Source organism: Notolabrus celidotus, chromosome 24, assembly GCF_009762535.1.
Source record: "Notolabrus celidotus isolate fNotCel1 chromosome 24, fNotCel1.pri, whole genome shotgun sequence".
NCBI lineage: Eukaryota > Metazoa > Chordata > Actinopteri > Labriformes > Labridae > Notolabrus > Notolabrus celidotus.
Genome location: NC_048295.1, coordinates 1,686,877 through 1,704,072, shown reverse-complemented (window position 1 = coordinate 1,704,072; position 17,196 = coordinate 1,686,877). Strand labels below are relative to the sequence as shown.

The following is a 17,196-nucleotide window of genomic DNA, read 5'->3' as shown; positions in this document are numbered from 1 at the left end:
CATCGGAGAATGAACCAAGGCCAAGGCTCGGTGAGAAATCCCTTCAGAGGGGAACGAAGTGAGACAATCCAGCAGATCAGGAACCAGCCAGCCTTTAGCAGCTGCTGAGTGACTGAATGCAAACTGATAGGTGTCATAGAGGAAGCCCTGAAGACACAAATAACCTTTCAACTAACACACACCGAGCTCTATGTTGCTTATAGAAATAATGATACACAAATGAAAAAATGGCAAAAGATGGGTAAGATGAGTATGTGTGAGTGACTGTGTGTGGGTTTGACTATATAAGCAGTGTTAGTGCTTGAATGGAGACGTGAGGAAGGCTTGAGGTCGGCGAGCAGTGAACGAGGGGAAAAAAATGCAGCAGATTACAAAATTCAGAGGGGAAAGGATAAAGAGGAAATGGCTGCATGGAAGAAAAAGAAAGCTGAAGATGATAGAACAGAAGAAGAGTGGCAGTAAAAGACAAGGAAGAGGGCGGGAGAGATCTTTAAAGCTTGTGTTGGACTTTCTTCCCTCCTCCATTAAATATTAAATACGTGGAATCAGAGAGCACATGGAAATGATCTCTCTCTGACCTCTGCTGTTGTTTGGGAAGTTCACTAATGTCCCCAAGGATAAAACCTTCTCCACAGTCTGAAGACCACAGAGCTAGGTTTATGCTTGCTTGCGCAGCTGCATTATTAGCCTTAACGTTTGTGCGTGGTTGCTCACCCTAGCATGCTTATAATTGAACGCTCATTCTTTAACCTTATGAGGATAAAATTGCTTGCTTTTCTGCAGCTTTTATTTGACTTATTACAGAGAAAACGATGTGTTTTTGATACTGCTGTTTTGTTTTTGTTTTCTAATGAAATATTTAAAAGTTTGGACCCACTCAGCCTCCACTAGAAACTGAACAACGTCAGGATGTTTCTTTCTTCAACCCTGCAACACCAATTTAACTCAGACTAAGACAGCCAGACCTATAACTCATTGAGATCCACACGGATGTGAAGGATAAGAAGGCTGTTATTTCCAAAACTTCAATCAGCATCACCCAACTGCAGACTTTACCAGAGCAGCAAGCAGCAACACTTTGTTTTTGAAGTGTCAAAAAAATTGTTGAGATTCCTACTCCTCAGATATCCAGACCCTCCTGGGTTTCAATCCGCTGCTGTCTAATCAGGGACTGCTGCACGCTTGGGACGATAGGTGAATGTAATTAACCTGCAGACCGGATGGAAACCTGCAGGACTCAAATATGGAACCACTGAGGTTAGGAGGAAAAGTCTTTTTAAGATAAGAGAGGTTCCTAAGTGGGTTAATGGGCCCAGAAGTCCTTATAAGAGCAGGTTAAAGTTTCCAAAACAGCGAGGAAGAGTGCTTTTGTTCTTTTAAAACAAAATACAGACGAAAGAAAGGAAGATATAGGTGGCGCCTTCAGTCTTTTGACTTGATTAATGCACATAATAACCAATTAACCATCTTTGTAGCTGACAAACAAATACTGGTTAAGATGAGTGTCCTACCTTTATATTGGTCAAACTATGCACAAAACAACCTCAGCATCCTCTCCTCAAATCTCCCAGCGGCACACCCTAAAGCCCATTCATCATTTACTCTAAAACTTGACACACTTTGAGTCCCAGAGGACGTGTTTCTGTTTCTCAGATCCTCCCAGGAGGATGCACACACTCCTGGGACTTTATGATAACACACATACAGAGAAGTCACTTTTCTTCATTGATTCTTCAGCTTTAAAAGGAACTTAATGATGTATTTAAAAAATATATATTCTGTCACTTGTTTAGGCCTGTCATAACACTCAGTCAACACCTTCTATAAGAAGAACAACTTCATGGTTTCTAAAAATAAGCACAAAGTGACACCTCACCTCTTGAAATCTGAGCTCTGGGTCCATCATGTTGATGCCTCTGCAGTCAAAACGCCAACATTTAAAGGAAAAAACTTCAGGCAGAAACAAAACACTCCCACCTTAAAGTCCAAGTTTTTCTCAATCTCAAAATCTGCAACTTCAAAAACAGAACAAAATGTAAATATTCTGCATTAAAATGTCCTTAAAAGCTCCAAAAAGCAAGTTAAGATAGCTTCTTTCCGCCTCTTGCCACCAAGTTGTCCGACTGTCTGCCTTTTCTCCTCAGAGTAAACACACGTCTGGCACACATGCACGCTCTCTGTTCTGATTTTACTACGTGAAAAATGGTGTCATTCATAAATACAATCAGTCAACCCAGTTTCGCTTGGCATCATTAGTCTGATAATCTCATTCTGCTACAGGGAGGAGTCGTCTGGTGGTGACACTCTGGCCCTCTGAGATCAATTCACTTGGTTTCTGTGTTAAAAGAACAATTAGAGAAAAGGAGTGTTTGAAAGAAGCTGCAAGAGAAATCTCAGGGAATTCTGTTCAATGCTAAGTATATTTTCTACTCTACTGTACTTAAATGTGGCAAAAGAAGATTAAAAGTTGCATTTTTTCTAACATCCAGAAGTCAAAGCATCAGTAAGCAGCATGAAAATTGACAGGCAAGAAGTGAAATCCCAAAGAGGTTTCAGCCCAGAGGCAGGATTTAAACTGCAACTCCAACTCTGCAGGAGTTCAAAGTGAACTCAACCTGCTTAAACAGATTATCAGAAATAAAGTAAGAGGCACTGCTGTGCTGGAAGAGACAGAAAACTGTGATCGGAAGATGCAGACTTCCCTGAGGTGTCACATGAAGAGATTGTCTGAAGCAATGATTACTCTCTTTGATAAAGCTGTGATCAAAATAGCTTTAACTTTCCCTCTACATCTGGGGATAAAACATATGTTTAAAGCACATTTTAAAAGACTTATTCTCTTTTGTTGTAAAGAGTTGGATGATGGGATGGATACAACTTAGAAAATGACTTTTTCACTGTCTTTCCAATTCACATCTCCACACACAAGCACTCTTTTCTCCTTTTCTACCCTCCCACACTAGCACCAGGAGAGACGCCATGGATCAGAGAGTTCATTACTGATTATGAGAAAAGCTTTTATTAGGCAGAAGCTGCTCAGCCCTTCCTTATCTCTCTCTCTCTCTCTCTCTGTGCTTTTTATTCAGCTCTAAACTGGACCGACTGTGACTGCCCACCAGTAGCAACTGACTGAACTTCTGCTTGTTCTTTCTACAGTTCAATAAAACACAGAAACGCTGGAAGATTTACAAATCCTTAATACATTTTAAAAAGTGTTGATAAATCTGATCATTTTATTGCCAATGTACAGGCCTGAGGCCTCCAGAACTACAACTGGGCTTAAGCGATGAAACAGCCAATAATGTCAGACATAATTTCATTACTGAACTTCTATTACTATGCTGGAGATAATGCTAATGATGGCTATTAGCTGGATGCTACATGCTGTTTCCTGCTGCAAAAAACACTGTCCTGGCTGAGAGAGTTTAACTCCAGGATTTTAACAACATTACAAACAGGACGCTATTGTATCATGTAAAAGAAAATTGGCAACATTTTAATAATAATAATGTGTTCCCCTTGAACAGTTTTGCAAAGAGGAACCCTTATTATTCCTAGTTGGATATTTGTTCTGTGGCTGATATTGAATAATGTCTTTTGTGTTTTTCAAATTAATGCAGCAATACAGAACAATGATTTATTGTTCAAAGCATACCAGGGGTTTCCACTAAATTTAAAAATCATACTAAAAAATTGCAGCTGAATAAAGATAATGCCTCCAGTTTCTCCTTTGCCTCTGGGCTGCAGCCTTCACAGCAGCGACCTTGGTTTGGGCAAATTATACTCTGCAGCCGCTTGACCTCAGATTATTCCCCATGAGCTGCAGTGTGACTCACTGACCCCCACAAAAAAAACTCATGCACACAAATGCTAGGTTGTGCAACAAGGACAGGAGGAAAAAGAAAAAAGATAATGCATTAAAAGCATTAGGTGCATTTTTAATGCTTTAGTGTATATGATTCATTTTCATCTTCAAAATGTCAATAGACTTTTTTAGATATGTGTCGGTAATTAAACATGTTCTGCCTGGAGAGGTCCCAGGTGTGTGAATTACAAATTGATCACTGAAAAACCTGAATGAAATCCACCAACAAACATTGGAAGCAGCAGCAGAGAAACCTTGTGTGAGGCTTCCCTCTTGTGGCAAAAAATAGACTTGCAGTCCTGATTTTTGAGCAACTGTAGCACCAAAGTAAAATGTGTCAGTAACAATAATATATCAGGAAAATTTCATAGAAGACATAACATATAGAATAAAAACTGCACTTTACTGCACAATGACTAGTTTTTATGTCTTAAGGTCTGCAGGGTTTTAGCACAAAGTACTTTTGCAATGTGGTAATGCTTTGACTAAATGAGTGGAGTTTTCATAACTCTTTCACCACTTCTGTGTGTCAAAGGAACTTGGCAGCAAGAATTCCATCTCACACAGTCTGGCTTTCACACAATAACAGTGTAGGCAGTGCAGAAATAACAATCTCCTCTATAAAAGTGGCTTTCTACTTCATGCATTAAATACTGCTGCAAACCAGCATTCTGATCACAGGTCAATGATCAGCTCGGGTGCAGTCAATTCAGTAATAAAGATAACAGCTGAGACAGAATTTATCACTATCTTCTAAAGCTCACATGCTAATGAGCCCCTTTACTCTGTGTCCATCAACACAGTAACAGATGGCTAGTGACGACACAAGGCTAATGTTAACATTCAGTGATTTTTGACTGTGCTGGGGAGCTGCATAGGCTGTTAAACTCTGTTATGACGGCAATCTGTTCAGTTTCACAGGTTTCAGAGCCTGGAGTTAAGCCCAGGAAAAGTTCTGAGTTGATTTTGTCTCTTCTAAAAGGATATAACATCCCTAACACAGAGCTGAGATCATCAGTCGTTTCTGTTTTTCAGCTTGTGCTTTTGAAGTTGAAGATAGAGATTGAGATTTCGAGAAATGTGCTTGTTCACTTGCAAGGGGAGATTATAACGAGAAAACCGCCACCACACAAGGGAAGACTTTCTCTTGATAACACAATAAGCTAGTTAACTTAGCTTAGCATGAACATGGAAGAAGACGGAAGCCTTATTCTGCATTCCAAAACCTAAAAATCCAATCAATTGATCAAAATCAAAGTTTAACTGGAAGGCCAGACTTCCCAAGAAGACATCTTTTCAATAAGATGACATAACTCACAAAAAGACACAGATAGTGTCAAGATGTAAGAAAACTGTTAGAGGACATCATGTCATTTTCTCATAAGTAATGCTCATTGCATCTAGAACAGACTCACTACTCGCTCTTCTTTATGAACACACTCCTACTCTCCTGACCCTGTGCAAAGGGATTTGATAGATATACATCTATAAATAAATATATGTTAAGTATGTCCTAGAATAATATGTTACCTAGCAACAACATAATGATCATTGTACCAGATGAAAATGAAAAAACAGAGGAAGGCAAGATTTTTTTATTTTGCAGTCACTTTTTGTGCCTGTCTTGTTTCTGCCGCCCCTAAGTGGCCAAAAAACTGTAACTGCAGGTTTGTTAAAGCAATCTTGTTATGGGGGTAAGGTTTTTTAAAATAAGCTTTTATATTCCACTATTAATGGTGACATGCCTGTCTACTGTCTCTTGATATTTCTGAATCAGTTGATTTTTGTTTTTCTTGCTTTGGCAGTATCTATGTTTAGATTTCACGCCTTCAGTCCACCTTTGATTTGTGTCAACAGAGAGATGATTGACAGGCTCTAAAGCTGTTTGGCAGCTCTGGCAGCTCTTTCGTGCTCGAGCGTTTAAATGAAGGGTCACACAGCCGCTCTGTTGGACTTCACTCTCGCAGGAGGGTGAACACGCTCAGGCCACTTGTTCACCACAGTGGGTCCTGCGTGGGTGTTAAACCCAACACTTGGAAACTGTGTCTGTCAAATGTGTTTGTAATCTCAGTGGAAACTAATTTCAGTTCTGGTGCATGTTTCCAGTATCATGAAAAGGCACAAATTTGCACCATCAAATGCACCGAAAACTGAAAATCTGTGTCTCCATTGGCATGAGCAGCTTTGTGGTGTAAATCCTCATATGCAGCTCATGTTTCTCAAGAGGCTCTGGCTTATTTATGAAGCTGGCAGCACACTACAGAGGATTAGTGAGTTGTGATTTATGACACAATTAAAGCAACAAAGCATCCCTGCTCATTTTGCAGAATTTGTTGACCTACTTTTGGTCTTTCTACTGAGTTTAGTAGATTTTTTGATCAGATTAGGAGGCGCTTTCCCTCAAACAAATATTATAAAACTACAACAAACATGAAATCTGTTTAACCTGTTGAAGTATTTGATCCTGTAAAAGTGTAAAGTAGTGTTTTCTTTGCACAAGTAACCAAAACTGCCAGATTATTCCCACCCTGCTGCTGTAGGATTGTTCGGGATTATACTCTGGCTGTTCCTCTCTGTCCGAAGGATCAGCTCCCAGCTAAGAACCGCTTTGCATAAACTGCGAGCAATAATGGAGCTCTTTAGTGTGGAGATTTCATTCCTTCTCGCTGCTGTCAGTGTCACCCTGTCAGATACTTTACTGCAAATATCAGACATAAAACATGACAAGGTCACAGAATACAGTTCTGCACTTTGATCTTTAAATCTGACTGACAAAAAGAGGGCTCAGTTTGACAGAGAGACTTTGTTCATGGTAGAAAGAAGTTACCATATGTGTTAAAAATGTCATTGTACTCATATTTGTTGTTTATTATTTCTACTTGCATAATGAAACTAAATTCTAACAGCTGGAAAAAAATGTGGACATCATCTGCAAAGGATTTTTAAACCAAAACCTTCTTGAAAAATGATTAAATTTGCTGTAATGTGGTTCTTGATGGCTAAACTTGTATTTAAGGGTTATCAGAAACCAAAATAGCCAATTTTCAAAATCAGCTAAGAGCACATTTTAAAATTATGTGAAAAAAAAACAACAACATGAAGAAATCCATCTTACCTTTGTATCCTTGGCTGGCTGGCAGTCAATCTGATGAGAAACAGATGCTGTTTGGTTCATCTTTACTCCTCAGATGTTCACAGAATACTCCTTTACTCCATACAGCTTGATTTTTAAAGTTTACTCCCTGCAAAGAAAGAAACTGATGCTAATCACACAAAGGATTAACAAGAATATCTTCCTTGTTGATGCTTAAGCTTCACCAGAGGCGATTCATTCAAACACACAATCTGATTTCCCTCCTTTGTTCTTTGTCAGTAAACGCTCTCTCTCCTCTTCCTTGCTGCAGCCGCCTCACATGCAGCAGCTGACAGACACTTCATAAAGCAGGATGTTTGCCAGAGCCTCCCACATACCACCACGTTTCTCTTCATCAGAATGTTAATTTGGCTCCAGGCTGAAGATATCGCAGGCGTTTGGTTGGAGCTCTTACATCTTAAAGCTTTTTTCTCTGATGTTTGTAAAGAAATGCGACTTACAGCAAAGAGGGTTTGAAGTTTGGATGAAAGATGTTGGACAGGACTCACAGTGTTGAATAAGGTCAAAGTTTGACCCTGAGCAACCTGCTGCTGTTTGTTCCATTTATACTATAAACACAAAATGAAGAAATGAAAGCTGTGTTTACTTATCAAATTTGACCAAATTTGACCAAATAAAAGGAGAGACAGCAACTGAAAATGTTCTGTTTTTGTGCGCTGGAACAGTAACAATACAACAGCTTGGAGAAATACTCTTTTAAATCAGAAGTCAGGCAAAGACTTAGTCTGCTGAAGACAAAGTCTCCAATTTTATAATTATCTATATTCTTGTAATATTGCCACAGATGCATTCATGTATTTCATCACTTTAATGCTTCAGCTGGCCAAAGACGGTTATAATTTGGATTGCTTTGTATTCTGATTTGTAAATTAATCATAATCTTATAAAATAAACCATACTTGATTTGTTTATCTTATTCTATGTTTATAATCTGAACCTATCTTAGATTATTGAATAACAGCTTTAGGGTACAACCTCCAATATTTGCCCAAAGACACATAGCTATTGGTCAAAAAGTATAAGGTTCAAAGAGTTCAAAACTATGGCTTCAGTAGGAAAAAAATAACAACCCAAGTCAGAAATTCTCCATATTAGATTTTTTATTTGTACTGCTCAAGCACTTTGAATATGTGGTAAACACTGAAAAACAATCCCATTTAGTTTTTTGATTTATTTACCAGAACTACTACTAATAATACTCTATAGGGCCACTAGAGGTCGGCGTTCAGCACTAACATGTGTAGAAAAGTAAATGATGTGAGCTGATTGAGATGAGCAGATCAGGTTTTTACAGTCTTGATGATTCTGTGTCTCAGTGTCAGTTTTGACATAATATATATATATATATATATATTTGCCTTTATTTGATACAACAGCTGGATAGAGAAAGGAAATATGGGGAGAAGAGAGAGGGGGAAGCCGTGCAGGAAACGGTTGACCGGCTGGGAATCGAACCTGCAACCCCTGCGACAAGGACTTGTGGTCTCTGTATGTGAGCTGTTTAGACCGCTAGGCCACCAGCGCCCCAGTTTTTACATAACATCTTAAAACGCACAGCTAGAACTTGTGTTTACATGTTTGAAAAGTTGCTTCAATTTGATGCTATAACTCATTTTGATGAGGCATAATGAGATATATTCAAAATAATAGGGATACTAAAACACCTCATAAATCAATTCCTGACAGAATGAAAAAAATGTTTATCACCTTCCTTGTTACTCATGTTTCATGTTGCATTAAACTGCTGTCTTTATTTAAAAATGTATGATAATGTTGCATAATTAATGAGCAGGCTATTTTCCATGCCACTAATCATAATTATTGCTGAGTTTGATCCCTCAAGCAACTCTCAGCAGACCCATTTCTACTGGATATTCCTCACTTTAAGGTCTAAAGTAAATTCCAGCTCAGGCTTGCATTGATCCATTAAAGTTATTAGAAGCAGAACACCTGTACAAAGATCACATACTGGGTTATGTTTTTTAACAAGGCAGTGTGTTTTTCTTTAAATGAGCATATTTATCTTAATTTCCTCACTAGAAGTTCCACTCAACGTAATATTGCCAATTTGTCATCAGCTTTCTTTTCCTCATTACAAAAAACATTTAATTTCAAAGTGCAGTGATTCCCAGTAAATAATGAAACATTGCTAATCGCAGTGGAACATCTTTAATTAGAGCAGCTGTGCAGGAGGGCTTAGAAGCATAATCAAGACAAACTCTTTCCCAAAGCAGAGCTGTGTGTGTGTAATGAGCCTGCAGGACAATTGGGATGCTTTACAGTTAGTTAAATTAAAGAAAAATTACTTCTCCTCCTTGTTAGCTAATGGGCACAATTTCACAATAAATGCCAAGACATTTATAAAAGGAATTTCTTTAGTTTAAATGAAAATGGTGTCTGCAATCATCAAAACTCATAGACAGTGAGTTTGGCTATATTTTGCTGGAAAGCTTGGAACCGAACCGGCAACCCCTGTGACGAGGACTGCAGCCTCTGTGGGTTGGGCGCTTAGACCGCTAGGCCACCAGCGCCCTGAGACTTAGTGTTTGTTGAAGATACTACCCTTAATTGTTTTATGTTCTATTTTATCTTTACTAATATTTATTACAGTATATTTGTTTAAATGGTATAAATGGGTACAGTTTGTTCTTCAACCAATGCAACCTACACATTGTTTCATAGTAGTTTTTAGTGTTGTATGACTGTTGATAGGCAGGTCAACTAATCCCTTATTAATCCCATTGTATTACTGGCTTTTCAGCATAGAAGACTGTGCTATTTTTACTCCTAGAGGACCGTTGGGATCATGTGGATCTCATGTTGATCTTGAGATGGTGGGGGGTTTGCTGCATTAATTTTCATAAAATACATTCAGTAACATTTATTTATTACACGACTGTTAAAAAAGTGTCAAAAACAATGTTTGCTTATTTTTAAATAAACCCAAAATAATACAAATGTAAGTTAAGTACACACAACATAAAAAAACAAACAGAATATTTGATTGAGTTTATACCATTGTGCTATTTGTAACAATATTGTTGTAATGCAGTTTTTTATTGCTGTAAAAAGAGCAACATTACCCAGAGAGAGATTTCAGCTGCTTGAAGTAATGGTTGAGTTAACATCATTTTAATGTAATAAGGAATATATAAAATATTAAATACAGTAAAGAGAACAGGCACATAAGATCATGATGTTTTGTTTGTGGGTTTTAACAAAGAAAATGCAAAATAATCTAATAAAAAGATCAGTATAAATTACATTTTTCCCTACACTGTCAGCATTTTTCTAGTTTTGCAGTTCAGAGTCTTTGTGTTTTTTATCACCTGACTTTATTAAAAATACATCCTTCTCTGTCAAAATCTGCTTGAGCCTTGAGGCCCCTGTGAGGATTGTCGAATTAAGGGGTTTCCTGCCCCATTGTCTCTGTGATCCTGGTTCTCGGGTACCCAAACATGTGGCGGTGGTAGTTGGGGGGGACGCACTGGTTCCCCCCTTTCACCTGTATGTTCAGAGTCTTCATCTCCATCTACCTGATCCAAACTCCTCCTCCTGGGAGCAGGAACTGGCGGGTTTCTACCTCTCAGGCTAGATTCTCCCACACTTCCAGGCCCCCTCATGTCCTGAAACCCTACCCCAGGTAATGAGGAGGGGTGATGGGCAGAAGTGTCTGGATGCTCACCTGTATTTCCAGCCTCTGTGATGGCGTTCATCTGCCTCATAGGTTTGAATGAGCGGGATGAAGAGCGTGGCGACACTCCAGAAGTCTGAAGATGGTCTGAGAGATGAGCTACGCCACCGCTGCCAGCTAAAACAAAACAAATAATTCAAGTTAAATTTAATTATTAAGCAATCAATTTAAACAATAATTGAACATGGCTTACCATGACTTCTTCTCCTGAGGGCAAAGGCAGACTCCAAATCCCCCCCAGGTTGCAGTGAGTGGTACTTTTGAGATCTGGGAATGTTTTGATCAGACTGACAGACAAAAATGAAAGTCATTAGGTGAGAGAACACCAGTTGTAAATTAGCTTGTAATGCCTGCTAAAAAAGAAACCCACCTGTTCGCGGAAACTCTCTGCACGAACGCTGTGTCTGATGCTGGCGTGGCGACGGATCAGAATCTCCCTGGTTTTGCTGTCGTCAGGTAGATTGTACTTGCTTGTGTAACCCATTGTCTGAAAAACACGGATGGATATTTAAATCTGACTCCTGATTTCTCATCTCTCATGTCAAAAATTAGAGAAGAATTTCAATCTGCCATGGATAAGGAGTCGTGCATGGCATTACACTTACTTTTTGTCTGATCTTGTACATGTTCTTTGACAAGACGTCATGCATTTTCATGATGTCAGCAGCCTTGAACTTTCTCTTGGGTCGAGAAGCCTCCCTCCTCTCGTCCCTGAAAGGAAGTGAGAGCAGCGAACAGTGAATGAGAGATGAGGATGAAATATAACAGGACAAAGATTTCATCTAGTGGAAAACATTGTTATCTGGAGGAAAGTATCATTAAGCTGATGCACTCATGCTGACACTAAGACAACAGACAGTTTTAGAGATGCTGAGAAGTACCTTGACTAATAAGCTGTAATAATGCAATAATGGGTAAAACTTCTGGGTTGTGAATCAATCAAGCTTTACAAGAAACAGACTTTATAGAAGAAAAATGATCATTATGTAAAAGTTCTCAAACTTCACAGTAAGGTATGCAGTCTTTCTTTAATAATTACATATAAAACATGTCAGTCTGTAGTACTTACTGCAAAGAAACAATAGATGGCGCTGCACTGAGGTCTCCCATAGGTGTGTCCAATAAATCAATGGCGTGCTGCAGCTCAAGTTTCTTGTACAAAGACAAAATGCTGGACTGTGCCCTGTTATCTCGGAGCAGGATGCGCCTCAAAACCTGATCGTTGAACTTCTTAAACCTGGAACAAATACAACAAGTTAAAAACTACTGGTGTATATAGCTTTGTGGTTTTCATTTTTATATAAACTAAAATGTTTATTTATTCAGAATCTGCAGGAAAAGAGCAAATTGTCACACACAGAAAGTTACTGTTCTCATATCTAAAAAGTAAACCTACTTGTCCTTCCAGTAAAAGCGGCTCCATTGTCCACACAAGTCCTCAATGCCACTAATAATATGCTCCATCGTCTGGACAAAAACAGAAGCATAAAAACATGTCAGGAAAAAGCAGTTCATATAATTAAATATCTGAAGAAGTCATCATAGTGATACTTGCCCTTGTGTGAACCTCATCGTTGATGGTGTTCAGGTCCTTGTTGTTGTTTTTCCTGATGTTCAAATACTCCAGAATAGGTCGGATACTGATGCCCTGTTGAGAGAAATGAAAAAAAAATATTATACATTTCTTTGTTGAAATTTAAATCATCCCCCATAAAGAGAGAGACAGCTGCATTTTAAAAAACGGTAGAAAGCACAGTTTGATGGTCTCACCTGTAAGAAAACTGTGAATATAATGACAGCAATGGATGCAGTGACAAAAAGGTTCTTCCTGTTGATGGTATTGGGTAAGGTGAAGGCCAGGGCAAAGCAGATTGCCCCTCGCAGGCCTCCATAGGAGAGGCTGAACTGGTCCTTGTAGTTGAACTGGATGATACGGAACGGATTGATGATTTGGGTAAGCACCAGAATGCCTGCAAGACAAAGAGTTGGGAATCAAACAGATTATCAAACTTGTTTCCACTGAAGAGGGGATTTCTTGGGATACATTCAGGCTCTTACCAAGTCCTCTCCAGATGAAGGTGAACAGCAGTGTAAACACAATGTATGCCCAGTTCCATTCATGGTCAGTGGTTATGGTGACAACACCCAGGAAGAAGAAGATGAGGGTCTCAGAGATGGTGGATAGCATCTTGATTACATGGCGGATGGTGGTGCAAGATCTTTGGGAAACATTCTCCTCCACGTAGTACTTCATGGTTATAGCACATGTTATAATACTGAAAAAAAATAATACATGAGAAAAATTCTAAGTTATAAATACCACTATATTTCACACTAATTCTGTGTGAATTCATAAAAGGCTTAACATTGAAGTATTGGTCTTAAATGCTGCATTTTATTACAGCAATAACATTCAAAAGCACAAAGATTTTAAGAATAAACAAAAGTTAAATAAAGCTGCCTTCAACATGCCTAACTTTCTGTGTTGTTTTGGTGCACACTCAGCTGTGTTTACAGTCACCTTCTGAATAAGCAACTCTTTACTTTGCTACACCAGCATGAAGAGATATCACGTGGTCACATGATGACACATATGATCCCTGAACTTGCTTCATACTCAGAGGGTGTAAAGGCAGGTGGTATAACAGGTTTTTGTAGGTTACACAAACATGTAAGGACTCTGGAGGATAAAGATGGTTTACCTTTGACCAAAGAGAAAGGATGCATGCCTTTGTACTTTGTAGTGTTAGATCTACTGTAGTTGAGTATAACAATCAGCAATGATCTTTTTTTGTTGTTGTCTTTTTAGAGAATCACATTCACTTTTGTCATGGCTACAACTCCAAATCAAAAGTACATCAAGCAACTGTAACCAATTTTTATTCATGTATTCATCCTGATGTATACTCCTAGAGTATCCCATGCTGAATATTTCTGTACTTGTATTTCTAATAGAGGGGATTTTTGCACCACAGTATTGAGAAATGTATATTTAAAAAGTCTAGGAGCTCATTTCACTACTGCCTGTTGGTTGCAGATGATGTCCTGCTGATACTCACGCCAAGACGCTGGAGAGGGCGAAACACTCACATATGAGGTACGCCAGGTAGCTGTACATGAAGACAAAGAGGGGCTCTATGTGGCGGACATTGCTGGTGAAACGTGTGGTGAACGCAGCTGTGAGTCCAAACAGAAGCCCAAAAAAGAAGCCTCCCATCGCCACAACAATGAACCGGGCCATTCCCAGGACCACATCCAAGGATTCAACCTCAGGCAGGTCTGCCAGGAAGGTAAACATGTTGTAAAGTACCTGAGTAGAGGACAAGAAAACACAAAGAGGTTGGAAAGGGTACGGGTTCTGTGTTTTTACCACTAAATAACTAGCAAGACCCCAAATGCATGATGCAGGAGGCATCACTGCAAAAAATAAAAATCTTCAACTTCAACAGAAACTGTTTTCACTTTTAATACCAAACATTATCTGTAACAACATCAATGTCAATAAGCTGCCAATACCCACATGCTCATTGTTCAGTGAATTCTTTGGAGAGAGGATGTTACAAAAGACATCCAGTGCCAGGATTTGTAGAGTGAAACCAGCCTTTCAAGTGAAACTCGACCAAAGTAAAGGCAGCTCATTATGGTTGACGTTTCCATTCAAAAATGTGAAACTGGACAAACTAGACTGAGAGGAAGAAAGCAGGGGCGCATAGATCCAAACTGTTTATCCCCCCCAGGGAGGCAAAGTATGCGTCTTTAAAATGTACACAACCCCAGCTGTGCTTCACTAAAGTGTTGCTGCAATTCACTGCTGTGGTTTTGCACCCTGAGTATTTTCAGCCTGCAAAGCTTAAAGAGTCTGTTGTAGCTACAAAGACAGACACACAGTACCAATGATCAGACCACAAAATAAAGTCTGTCTTTCACCAACTGGTCAGACTTCAGCAGGGGGAGTTTTCCAGAAGTTCAGAAGAAATTGTAGGGGAATAGAAACATTGCACCTCTTCTCAAAGACACAAGTCATAGAAATCACAGAAAAAAAGATGCACCTTGTATCTGCAGAGCTTGCATAGTTGTTTGGTGTTCAATTGTCTAAAAGTAATTCACTGGTCTGTGCATAAAGTAAACGGTTTTTCTAGGCTAAACTATGCACTTACAGCAAACAAAAGATAGTGTTGTGGTGTGAAGGTATTCGGAACACGAGTGCTTACTTGCTTTGCCTGTATTTACCCTGCACTAAGATATTACACTAATTAAAAAAACAGTGGATATTCTAACCTTTTAAGACTGTTTTTTAGATTAAGTCCAACCTTAACCTGTACTCACCACAGTTACAGCATCGTTGAAAAGCCCCTCTCCAAATATGACTATATAAATCTGCTCATTGACTCCAATGTCCTCAAAAACATTCAGAGCAGCAACAGGGTCCACCGCAGAGATGATGGAGGCGAAGAGGATATTTTCCTGCAGCAAATAAGGACAAAACATAAAGAATTAAACTAGAATAGAGTCCTTGTAATGACCTTTGACCCCCATGCTCTTTCCATGCCTTTCACTGACCTGCAGGTTGATATCTTTAACTCCAAACACCTCAAACTGGCAGACTGCAAAGAGGGAAATGCCAATGCCGATGCTGTTCCACAGAGTTCCCAACACGGCATACCACAGCACTGTGCCGACGTTCTCGAAGAATGGCCGTGTGGGCATGAAGTAGCCGTTGTCGAGGACAATAGTTGGGAGCAGGTAAAGGAAGAATACGGTGGACCTGAGGACAGCTGGGGGCTCCTCTTTGACTGCATGCATGATGGCACCCACGATGAGACCGATGGCGATGAGGAGGCAAGACTCAGGGATCCAGATTGTGATTTTGTGGTAAATGTGGAAACCTAGAAAGGAGCAAAGATTTGACTTAGTTGTTTGCATCAGAACCCAAAGAATTTGGTAACAACTGTTCAAAGCATACCAATTTTTGCAAAAGATGCAAGCAGAATCCACAAAGTGATTTCAAGGGGGACCTGGATCCGAGGGTAGTCCATAGTAAATACCGGAAGATTGGTCCTTTCCTCATTGGGGAAGGCCTGGGGTTCATTTTGGAAAGGTTTGACGACAGGGATGTTGGTTGACACTGCAGGTTTTGACCCCTGGAGCTCAGATTTCCCTCCAACGCAGCCCAGCAAGAGGAGCAGCAGCATGCAAAAGGCTCCTCTCTTAGTCCTGAGTGCACACAAAACAGAGGTCCCCATTTTTTCCTAAAGATCTCAAGTAGATCCAACGTCAACATATAAATCTCAAGACATTGAGAAGAACTCTTTGGAGCAGCTTAAGTAGCCTTTAGTCAATGAAAAAAATAAATAATCCATGTTTCAGAAGTTGATCTCTTTAAAATGTCCATTTTCAGTAAAATTCCTGAGGTCTTTCTTCTAAACAGCTCCTGTTTTAAAAGAAACAGGATCCTGCCTAAGGTGCAACTCGTTTCTGGTTTCAACTGTTGCTGAACCTGCTTGTCACATCACCTGTGTGCCCTGCCTACTGGGTGGAGCCCTTTAGGCCATTGTGGTGCGAAAAAGAGCAAGAGTATGTTGTTGCTATATTGCTGACTGACCAAAACCAATTGAAAGTTAAAGGGAAAATCTGTATGTAAAATACCCTAAATAAGCATGGACAGAGGGAAGGACTGGAGGTTTAAATATTTGTGTTAAACTCTGCAGTACCAGATGAATTCCACTTGATGACACTCGAAGGCAAATCTAGTTTGGTGCATAAGTTTTGGAATAAAAAACATTTTCATGTTGTAATTCTTTAAAAACTAGCAGTATATAAAATGTCAAAGTAAAAAGTGCATATCAACATTAATCTCAACAGCAGGTATAAACTTATTAATGGAATATACTCAACTCAACTCAACTTAATTTATATAGCACCTTTCATACATAAAAACATGTGGCCCAAATATAGATAGATAGATAGATAGATAGATAGATAGATAGATAGATAGATAGATAGATAGATAGATAGATAGATAGATAGATAGATAGATAGATAGATAGATAGATAGATAGATAGATAGATAGATAGAAACTTTATTAATCCTTTGGGAAGGTTCCAAGGCCTGCAGTAACACATTATTTACACTGGTTGGCGACAGAGGATAACTTTAGTTATCAGCAGTGTTCTTTACTTCAAATGATTATAGTTTCTCTTACCGTAAATGTACATTTCTTCAAAGAAGACACAATGGTTGACGGTGCTTTATTTTGATTTTGAGCCCTTTTCCTCCCTTCTTAGACCTTTAGTTAAGTTAAGAAGTATTAAACGGGTATTGTGAGTGGCAGATATTTGAAGGTTTACTCAGGTGTTTTGCTAAAAAATGAAATAAATGAGGAATTCAGTTCATTCATTAATGAAAACAGTAGTTTGTGTGATTGGTATCAAATAGCCGGGAAATTGACATGACCTTTGCCCCCTTTGGCGTCCCATCCACGT

General features: G+C 39.1%; 1 protein-coding gene across 3 annotated transcripts; it reads right to left on the bottom strand.

Moving 5' to 3' along the window:
• Window positions 1-6,980: 6,980 nt before the first annotated feature.
• On the bottom strand, window positions 6,981-17,196 carry LOC117808361 (sodium/hydrogen exchanger 2-like). Of its 3 annotated transcripts, none has more exons than XM_034678070.1 (14): window positions 15,677-16,240; window positions 15,274-15,599; window positions 15,040-15,177; window positions 13,773-14,023; window positions 12,772-12,989; window positions 12,484-12,683; window positions 12,269-12,361; window positions 12,110-12,180; window positions 11,783-11,950; window positions 11,319-11,424; window positions 11,084-11,200; window positions 10,907-11,000; window positions 10,705-10,830; window positions 6,981-7,107 (listed from the first exon to the last, which is right to left on the bottom strand). In XM_034678070.1, exons 1-14 carry the CDS (start codon window positions 15,954-15,956, stop codon window positions 7,094-7,096), a joined length of 2,202 nt encoding a protein of 733 aa, XP_034533961.1. In that variant the 5' UTR covers window positions 15,957-16,240; the 3' UTR covers window positions 6,981-7,093. The 3 variants fall into 3 exon arrangements, with proteins under 3 accessions (XP_034533961.1, XP_034533960.1, XP_034533959.1); XM_034678069.1 differs by lacking the exon at window positions 6,981-7,107 and adding an exon at window positions 16,917-17,196 and having other exon boundaries at window positions 9,662-10,830; window positions 15,677-15,927; XM_034678068.1 differs by lacking the exon at window positions 6,981-7,107 and having other exon boundaries at window positions 9,662-10,830.